General features: G+C 34.4%; 1 protein-coding gene across 1 annotated transcript; it reads left to right on the top strand.

Annotated features, from left to right (window-relative positions):
• Window positions 1-3,933: 3,933 nt before the first annotated feature.
• LOC143565494 (glycine--tRNA ligase, mitochondrial 1-like) lies at window positions 3,934-10,042 on the top strand. Its single transcript, XM_077052452.1, has 9 exons — window positions 3,934-4,344; window positions 5,726-6,108; window positions 6,205-6,322; window positions 6,659-6,853; window positions 6,937-7,161; window positions 7,241-7,300; window positions 7,375-7,455; window positions 8,680-9,085; window positions 9,624-10,042. The coding sequence occupies exons 1-9, from the start codon at window positions 3,970-3,972 to the stop codon at window positions 9,854-9,856; spliced, it is 2,076 nt and encodes a 691-aa protein (XP_076908567.1). The 5' UTR covers window positions 3,934-3,969; the 3' UTR covers window positions 9,857-10,042.
• The last annotated feature ends 298 nt before the right edge of the window (window positions 10,043-10,340 follow it).

Genomic DNA, 10,340 nt, shown 5'->3' with positions numbered 1-10,340 from the left:
CATAATTGAACTCATAGAATGATTAAAGGGGATGTTAATTACCTATCTAGCACCTTGAATTCTTCAACCAAACTTGAAAAAGAGATTGTATGTGTATGTGTTGTGGGTTACGGCTGCCAAGAGAGGGAGGTGGGGGGAGGGCAAGATCTATCGCAACCAAGGGGGGATTAGGGTTGGGTAATAACCTGATTATAATATTAACTATGTTACATTTAACCCCTCTAACCTTCTAGTTAATCAATTGCTAGCACAACTTAGTTTATTTTCCACATGAATTAACATTATGCAAGTAAACACCAAGTAGCACATAAACGCAACACATAATTATCTACTTCTTTATGATACTTATCGTTTGTTCACCAACGGTTTGAGTCGACTCGTGTGTGTTTCGGTGAAATTCTGAAAGACTACTTGTGTAGTGACTGTCATGCGTCATTTAAACCCTAATTTAAATGTACTGAGATATGCGTTACAGTTCGTGTGATCTTAAGTTTGAATTAACAGAGTTTGGATTAACGGAGTTAACCTGAATTTGACGAGTGTTACAAAACCCAATCCATTCATATATTTTACATCAAGTATTATATAATACAAACAAAAATATTGTCGGTCAAAGTTAAACAAGAAAGACTTGAAAAATCAAATTATGACACTTATAATGGGACGGAGGAGTATTTGTTAAGTTACCATCACGATTTCAACGCTATATTATTATTATTATTGTTGTTGTTGTTGTTATTATTATTCTTGAATCATAAATCAGTCATTTCAAGTTATTAACATTATTCTCGTATTTGCAAATACTTGAATCTAAGTTCATTTCATTATTTACATGTGTAATCTTTAATTTGATACGTTGAACCGGGTATGTCACACCTCAAATAATAACTTATTTGTGGATCAATACAATAATATAGTTAGCTAAAAAGAGGTGAAGTGAAAGATATGTAACTAGCTAAATGTACTAAGTTATAGAGTTATGCAGGTACAATGGTGACATAACATGATCAACAAATGCTTATGGGTCGGTGGTGATAAAGTGATAAAAGTTCGGCATCCAACTCTCTCAAGCAATATCTGCACTGTTTTTTCTTGATTGAACTATATCTATAGTTGTTCACTACAAAATCACTTGATATCAATTTTATTTGTGTTAATAGTGAAATTCTCAAACCTTTCTTTGGCTACTTTTAGAAATTTGTCTTTTTGTCTACATCTAAGAACGATACCGGTATAATAATGAGTTCGTTCATGGACGATTCTAATTTTTGTGTATTAAAATTTATAAAAAGGGCTCTCTTTAAGCTCTTGTAGGCATCCTTTGCTAATAAGCCACTCTCACAATGGTCGTAAGAAACGAAAGCCGGAGGAGGTGTGAATAACTTTTATAATTTTATTTTGAGTTGTCCTTTGACAAATGCTTTTAAATCCTTCTTCATTCCATAGAACTTTTTTAACATTAATGTGTTTTTCTGTCAAGATGATGAACTTTCTTTATAATATTTTTAAACGAGTTTAGCGATTCTATTTCAACCAGTGCGGACCTCGTATAATTACCGTCTTCTTTATGTATCATAGCTATTTTTTAACTTTGCCAAAATCACTAAAATATTTTTATAAGAATGCTTCGTCGAAAGGTAAAGTAAATTTTCGACAATTACACAATGCGTCCATTCACTTAGGATTTGGTCGTGGATCTGCTTGAATTTAAACATTCTTGCTTTGTAGACTTCCTCCACAAACCAGTCAAATAACTGCTATTTTGAAGGTCGGTAAAGATAGTGAGAGGTAGTGAGCAAGCTGATTTCGTTGCCGGCGATAAATGTCATGGGCTTCAAACTACAGGCGGTGAGGGTCGTGGAGACTACCGGCGGTGGCAAACTAATCTCATGAATATCGTAGTTTGAGTGAGCATCGATTCAAAAGTGATACATCGGTTCACAAGTCCAGCCGCCTTTTGCTTCCATTACAAAGGATTTATGTCATCACTATCTCAGACATCTAGGATCTTCTATGTTATGTTCTTTAAAACATTATTTAATTTTGTCTTGCAAAATAAATTGTGTCTTTCCAACTCCACAAATTGACCAATCTCTACATATGGGATCCCCATATTAGTGCATGTGCTTTTACATATCATAGATACATTGATAAGCTTCATCTAATTTTTATCAAAAACAAACCAAGATTGGATATACTTGTTCACAAAAGAAAAATGAGTAGAAAGAATTATAAAAAACATAAACACATAACTTTACTAAAAAAAACTATTAATTTATACTAAATTTCATCTTTTCTCAAGAAACATAAAAAATCTAGCCAAGAATGGTCATTTAAATGACTTAATTTCTTTATCTTTTCTCTCTTTTTTATGTCAATTAAACCTTAAGGTATGGAGGCTATTATGGAGACATAGTAGAGTTTCTCTCCAGCCTCCAACCTACCAAATGAATAACCAAGGATTAATTTTTATACGAGTTAGTGGGTGGGGGGGGCATGCATGGTAAAAGAAAAGAATCTCCATCTTTTTAGTGTACTCTTGTCCGCTTTGTCTTTTATCTTTCCTTAGAGATAAAGTTTTGAGGTTCGTAATCCTTCTTGTACCCTGATGGTGACAATTATAAGCATGCTTGTACTAGGTAGATATTACAACTTTGTCTTTTCGAAGAACTCTCCAGACTTGTTAACCGAGGTAGCTACACTTAGATATGTAAAAATTGCTAATTTTGCATGCCATGCCATCCTTATCCTTGTGACCCCTATTGATGTGCGTGTGTTTATATATATTTCTAATAATAACTTCTAACACAACTTTACTAAGGTTTAAAATTAATAAAGTTGATTTTTACTTAAACTAAACACACACAATCGGACAGAAACCCCGTCATGTATAGTATAGTTTTGGATAAGAACAAAGTTCTGTCTAAGGACATGACTTTTATTACTCAAGTTTTAGTTACCAAATAATTGAATAGTTGATTTTGGTGGGTTTTATAAAATAAAATAAAATAGCAATATTAAATATAGAGAATAACAAGATAATAAACGGTATTGCTTGGGATGGAATTCACTTGGAATAACTCAATAGTAAATTGTTAGTTTAGTGATGTGGAAAACTTTGGTGAACAACCCACTCAGAGTTGAGAGGCGAGAAAGGAAATGCATAAGTGGTTATGTTACAGACTGTTGAGCCGTAGGCGTTTGAGGAGCGTGATCTCCTAATTTCTCATTGAGTTGTTGAATTCCATAGCATGAAACAAAAGGCAATCCAAGTGGTAATACTTGCGACATGTTTGTGCATGTGGAGAACTAGAAACGATGCCTTCAACAATAAATGAGTCTCTAGTAATACACGCAAGGAGGATATCAAAATATATAGTTTTTATTGGGTAAAATATAGAGGAAAAATAGAAGAGGTTGAATGGGTATCATGGTGTTGATGCTCTTTCTTGGTATGTATTGCAATCAGGTGTCTTTATAATCAGATGTATATGCACTTTGGTGTGATTGCTCTTATTGCTAAGTTCTTTATTGGTTTCTAATAAAATCAGCCGTTAAAAAAAGCTAAGGGCGAAGTGATGTGCAACCGAATATGTAGAAACCGGTTGAAACCTTAGGTTCAGAACTGGTTAGTCATTCTCTTTACCAAACCGGAGAAATTAAAACCAATCGTTACCGGGATAAAAAATCGATTGTAAATTAGTGGTTGTTAACCCGAACCATTAATCATGAATCGATTTTAAATTTTATTGACCAAGCCGAACAGATATTTTCATTAATCATGAATCGATTTTAAATTTTATTGACCAAGCCGAACAAATGTAGACAAAAATATCTGTTCGTTATCTGTCAAAAAAAAATATCTTGATTAAGTGGAGCATATGAAAGCCCATCTTCAGCCCATAAACTGAAAACCCTAAAAGTCACCGTCAATTCCGCCGCACACTCATCTCTCTCAAACCACCACCGATGGCCACCACCGAAGACTCACTCCGACGAGCACTCGCCGACAAGCAGTCCACCATCGACGCTCGCGGCACCGCCATACGCCAGCTCAAGTCATCCGGCGCCTCCAAGTCGGAGGTTGACGAAGCGGTTAAGGCGTTGAACGCCTTGAAGCTCGAGAAGACGTCGATTGAGAATCAACTCAAGGCTACCATCTCCGGTGATGCTAACGGTTCTGCTGTTAGCAGAGATGCGTTCCGTCAGGCGGTTGTTAATACGCTCGAACGGAGGCTGTTTTATATACCGGCGTTTAAGATATACAGAGGTGTTGCTGGTTTGTATGATTACGGTCCTCCTGGCTGCGCCGTTAAGTCTAACGTCCTTGCCTTTTGGCGTCAGGTAGGCTTTCTTAACTTACATCTCTAATTAAGTTTTTTGAATTGGATAACTCATGCATTATGAAATTAGGATTCATATTGATGTTACATTATAATTTGTGATGAATCCTTGTGATTTTCAAACTAGCTGTTACATTAGGATTGAAGTGTTTTAAAACATATAGTGATACAGTCTAAATGTGTCCCCACTAACTCTTTTTGAACTTCATTTTTTAGCTCTAAAGTTGTCTACTGTTACACTCTGTTCCTGAGTACATTTGCACTGCATTCTCGGGTTTAAAATACAAGGAAAAGAAATGATAAGATTGGATAGAGGAAGAAAGAAAAAGAAATTATATACTTAGAAGGCATTCTCGAGTTAAAATAAAAGAAAAGAAAAGAAAGTGTTGATTACATTCTTGAGTTAGATTGGAAGGAAAAGATGGGAAAAAATTGTACCTTTACAATTATGTCCTCATAGCAACATGGAAAAGAAAATTAATATGGGGTAATTTAGTATTATGGTAATGGGCTATAAACTTTCCTTCACAATCCGGCCATATTTGGCTGGAAAGTTTTGGAGGAAAAACAAAACTCAAGAATGAAAAAAGTAAAGTTTTTTTCATCATTTCTTTTCCAAACCCTTAAATAAAAAACTCAAGAATGCAGTGTTAAGGAAATAAAAGAAAGGAAATGAGAGAAAACAAGTTGGAAGGAAATGTTTTTTTATCTATTTTGGAAAGAAAAGAAATGAAAGATAAAATAGGAAACAAATGAAAACAAAAAATTTTCTTTCTTTTCTGTCATTAAGTGAACTTGGGAACATAGAGGTTTACTAAGATTTTATTGGTGTACGTACAATCAGGGCGTGCATGGTTCAGATTGGGTTGGTTTTGGGTTAAAACTGAAACTTTGGTTTTTGAACATTGAAAACCATTCGGTTTTGGTTTTCTTTGATTTTTCTATTTGAGTTTGAAACTTTTGTGCTGAAAAATTGGTCCGGTATAATGAATTTGGGATTTAATCTTTTTTTCAATTAAAAACTGATTGATTATTGTACATTTGGTCAAATATTTGAGTTGCATGTTTATTAAATTCTTATAAGTTACTTGGAATAAAAAATGAAAATCTATAAATTCGATTTAGTTCGGTTTTTACAAAAACATAATCTGAACAGCCGGTTTTTGTTTTGGTTTTATGCTCACCTCTAACATTAAAATTACTATAACCAGCGAGGATTTTTAATCAAAAGGGTAATAAATTGTTTTTTTTGTCATTGATAATAAAATACCACATGAGTTGAGTATGCGGATACAATTCTGGTGTGAAGCCTTTTTTTGTGTTTGAAAAGTTTGAGATGTTGCATATAGATACCTAATATTGTTGCTCAATATTTTTGTCAGCATTTTGTACTTGAAGAGGATATGCTAGAAGTTGACTGTCCATGCGTGACTCCTGAGGTTGTCTTGAAAGCTTCTGGTCATGTTGATAAATTCACTGACCTTATGGTTAAAGATGAGAAGACTGGTAATTGTTATAGAGCTGATCACTTGCTTAAAGATTATTGTAAGGATAAGCTTGAGAATGACCTGACTATAAGTGCTGACAAGGCGGCTGAGTTGAAACATGTTCTTGCGGTTCTTGATGATCTTTCTGGTGAACAACTTGGTGCCAAGATTAAGGAGTATGGTATAGTGGCACCCGATACCAAGAATCCTCTTTCAGATCCTTATCCGTTTAATCTTATGTTTCAGACTCAAATTGGTCCATCTGGTGCGAGCACCGGGTCAGTCATGTTTTGTTACAAATCATATTTGTGATGATTTTACCTTTTTGCACATTCTTTTGCTTATGTTACAATTTTTTTCTTGATATTGTTCAGGTATATGCGCCCTGAAACGGCACAAGGTATATTTGTTAACTTCAGAGACTTATACTACTACAATGGGAACAAGCTTCCTTTTGCCGCTGCTCAAATTGGTCAAGCTTTCAGAAACGAGGTGAATTGCTAACATTAGTACTTGATTCCAGATTTTTGTTCTTATAAAATGATTATTTGGAAGTTAATTTTTTTGTAGCTTGCATCATATTTTTATTTATGCAATGAGAGTTTTTACACGTACACATTTTTGAATAACATTTGAGATTTAAATACATGTGGACCAATTTTATTTTTTTTGGTTTGTAAAAAGTATTCCAGTGTAGTTTTTTTTGTCATAATATGCGATATTATGCTCTCTGTGTCGTCTTCACTATATCATCTACTACTTATCCAAACTTCTGAAATGTTTTTAAGTTAGTATGTTGGATGTTAACTTATATTTTGATCTTTTTAGATATCTCCTAGACAAGGTCTTCTACGTGTTCGTGAGTTTACCCTTGCGGAAATAGAGCACTTCGTAGACCCTGATGACAAATCACATCCAAAGTATTCTGAAGTTTCAAAACTTGAATTTCTCATGTTCCCAAGGGATGAACAAATGTCCGGCCAATCTGCAAAAAAACTTCGTCTCGGTGAAGCAGTATCCAAGGTTACTTTTTCCGTCTGTTAATATGAATATTAACTCCATTAATTAACATAATGTCATATAAACATTGTTTCAACTTTCTACAGGGGATTGTGAATAATCAAACACTTGCATACTTTATCGGAAGAGTTTATTTGTTTTTGAAACGGTTAGGTATAGATGAAAATCGTTTGCGGTTCAGGCAGCATCTTCCAAATGAGATGGCTCATTATGCTGCAGACTGCTGGGATGCTGAAATCGAGTCGTCTTATGGTTGGATTGAGTGTGTTGGGATTGCTGATAGATCTGCATATGACCTGCGCGCACACACAGTAAGTAGCTTATTATTATGTTGTTAAATTTAGTTTAAACATGCTTAATTGTTTATTAAATCTCATTTGTATTTTACAGGACAAAAGTGGTGTAGCTCTTGTAGCTCAGGAGAAGTTTGCAGAACCAAAAGAAGTCGAGGTAACCAGTAATTGTTAATACACGTGTCTAGTCTTTTAAAGCTGTGCCGGTGCTAATATTTAGTACTTTTTTAGAAATTGGTTATTACACCTGTTAAGAAGGAACTTGGCCTTGCTTTCAAGGGTAGCCAAAAGAATGTGGTTGAAGCACTCGAGGTAAAGCAATTCATCTTTTACATCATTTTTGTCAGAATTAGTAACTGAAAAGTCCGTAAATTTTATGGTTGTTAACTGCCACTATTGTGGAGATAATAGTTACATTAATGTGTTGTAAAAGTAATCATCTGTAGTGTAGTTTTTTAATCATATATAGTACATTAAGGGGGTGTTTGGTTCGTGGAATTTTTTGAAATTGGAAATGGAATTTGAATTTGAAGGATTCTTTTGAAGTACCTACTAGTGTGTTTGGTTGGTATGATTGTTTATGAAATTGGAATATAAAAATGCACACAGAGACAATTGCCCATTCAAACACACATAATATATGCAGATTTAAATCACAGGCTCACACATGTTAATACACACTAATTCACACACAACTAGTGCGGCGATGGGTGGCGGTGTTGATTCGTGCGGCGACAGTTTGAGTCGGGTGGTAAAGGTCGGGGTTATTTGTGGTATTCAAAAACATTCCTATGAAATCCTTCAAGGCAGTGGTGTAATTTGAATTCCATCAGGTATATGATTTGGTTGGAATTAATTCCAATTCCAAATCCCATTTTTGTCCAACCAAACCACTTAAGGATTCTGAAGTCCAATTCCAATGAAATCCCATGAATTCCTATGAACCGAACATGCCCCAAGTATTCCTAATTAGTCAAAATGATAAAAAGCGTTGACGTGATTGCTGGAACTAGAACAATTTTACAACCAAAAATTGAAATGTAATATATAAGAACTATGTCTGACCTATAAATTTGATGCTCATTTTTCTTAATAGCTGCTAATTTTTGGTATAATATGCTATTTTAGTTCAAGTTGTGTCATACAAGTTACGTCAGATCTGGAAAGCTGCCAGGTTGAGCGAATCACGATATATTTATTTAAATTTGTTTGCAGGTCTGGCCGAAACAGATCTGAACCCATTAAACTAAACCCAAACCTTCAATTCCTATTGGTTATAAAAATTTTATATTAGTTTTATGTCAAAAAATTGTTCTAAAAAATGGAGTAAGAATAAACGATGTTAAACTGTCAACCTGCAAACTTAGCCAGGTCAACTGAAACACAATCCATTAACTTAACATGTTTGCAGGTCTGACTGAAACTGATTTGAACTAAACCCATTAACATTAAGCCCAAACGTTTATTTTTTTATCACCGGCTCATTATATTTGACAGATCTTAGGTAAGTCTGAGTATTTAACTTGTGCCTTTTAGGCTATGAATGAAAAAGAGGCTTTGGATATGAAGGCTGCTTTAGAAACCAAAGGGGAGGTTGAATTTGAAGTTTGTACTCTTCAAAAAACAGTTACGATAAAGAAAAACATGGTGACAATTGCAAAAGAAATAAAGAAGGAACACCAAAGAGTTTTCACACCTTCTGTGATTGAACCATCTTTTGGCATTGGAAGAATCATCTATTGTCTTTATGAACACTCGTTTTACATGAGACCAAGCAAAGCCGGTGATGAACAATTGAACGTTTTCCGGTTCCCCCCTCTTGTGGCCCCCATCAAATGCACTGTGTTCCCATTGGTTCAAAATCAGAAATATGAGGAAGTTGCCAAACAGATTTCTAAGTCTTTGACTGCAGCTGGGATTTCAAACAAAAAAGATATTACAGGTATGCTATTATTTTTTAAGAATATTTTTTATTGGTTTTTATGCATTGATTTATGAAGATAATTATCATTTGAGAGTAAATTGTGGTTTTCGTCTATGGTTAGTCAAAAATAGTTTAAAAAATGCTATTTCACTCCAGGTCAATGAATTAACATTGTTGTTATTCTGTTAAATTGTAGTCATTGTACCAATATACCCTTTAATGTTTTATATTATAGGATTTCATACAAAAATACAATTATAATTTTTGTTTTAATATTAAAGGTATTTCTAATATAAATAATATAAAGCGAGAGAGAGGGGTCTCAGTTGCAGGGTATGTTGGTAAGTAGACAAAACGTAGTTCTCGGTGTTAATCAGTTGTACTTGACTGCAACGAGAATGGAAGATCAGGGACTGAAATAGCAAGTTTTTAACTATTGGTTTGAAATAGATATTTTTGGCTAACCACAATTTACTTTATCATCTTACTATTACAACTTCAAACATAGGTAAAACGTGAACGGGAGTCTAATATGTTAACATGTTACCATTTGTAGGTACATCAATAGGGAAAAGGTACGCAAGAACAGATGAACTCGGGGTGCCATTTGCTGTAACCGTGGATTCCACGTCATCGGTGACAATTCGTGAGCGTGACAGCAAGGATCAAATCCGGGTGAACGTGGATGAGGTGGCAGCAGTGATTAAGGATGTATCTGAGGGGCGTTGCGAATGGGATGATATCAAAAAGAAATATCCTGCTCACACTGCAGCTTCTGCAGACGAGTGAAATCTAATCTGATTTATTAGGTAAGGCTCACTTTCCCTTTTGGTCTAAAAACAAAATATATGTTTTTCCAACGCTGTTGTTTGTTTTAAAACAAAACGTTTAGATTTTTGTCATTTTGAGCGAGACTTACTATATACTGTTCAAATGTTTTAAAATGTTGTTAATTCGGATGTATTTTGTGAGTCGTATATATGACTGCGTTCTTTATTCATACACAAACTTATATAGATGATGCACAAATAGGTCCTGTGTTGGTTTGGTTAGGATAAATGGTGTATTTACTTATGGACTGCGGTTGGGATGTATCAGGTTCATGGCCAAGTGTTGCACATGCTTATAGTCTTTTCTATGTTTTCATATTAATAAAAACAATCATAAAACGTTGATACTTTCATTTGAAAATTTACAAACTGAAGTCAATTATTTTAAGTAGGGCTAAATATAAGGTTGGTTAAGCTATATGTTTGACTACCTTATCCAATGG

The sequence above is a fragment of the Bidens hawaiensis genome, unplaced genomic scaffold (genome assembly GCF_021521415.1).
Source record: "Bidens hawaiensis isolate Kalapana, Puna unplaced genomic scaffold, B.hawaiensis_p1.1 tig00022367_1, whole genome shotgun sequence".
In the NCBI taxonomy this organism is placed as follows: domain Eukaryota; kingdom Viridiplantae; phylum Streptophyta; class Magnoliopsida; order Asterales; family Asteraceae; genus Bidens; species Bidens hawaiensis.
This window is presented reverse-complemented; position numbering and strand designations above follow the sequence as displayed.

Excerpts from the sequence above, each read along its gene's own strand:
- LOC143565494 (XM_077052452.1), top strand. The coding sequence starts at position 3,970 with ATGGCCACCACCGAAGACTCACTCCGACGAGCACTCGCCGACAAGCAG. Across the intron at positions 7,162-7,240 it reads ATGACCTGCGCGCACACACA|GACAAAAGTGGTGTAGCTCT; the intron begins GTAAGTAGCTTA and ends TGTATTTTACAG. Across the intron at positions 9,086-9,623 it reads AAACAAAAAAGATATTACAG|GTACATCAATAGGGAAAAGG; the intron begins GTATGCTATTAT and ends TACCATTTGTAG.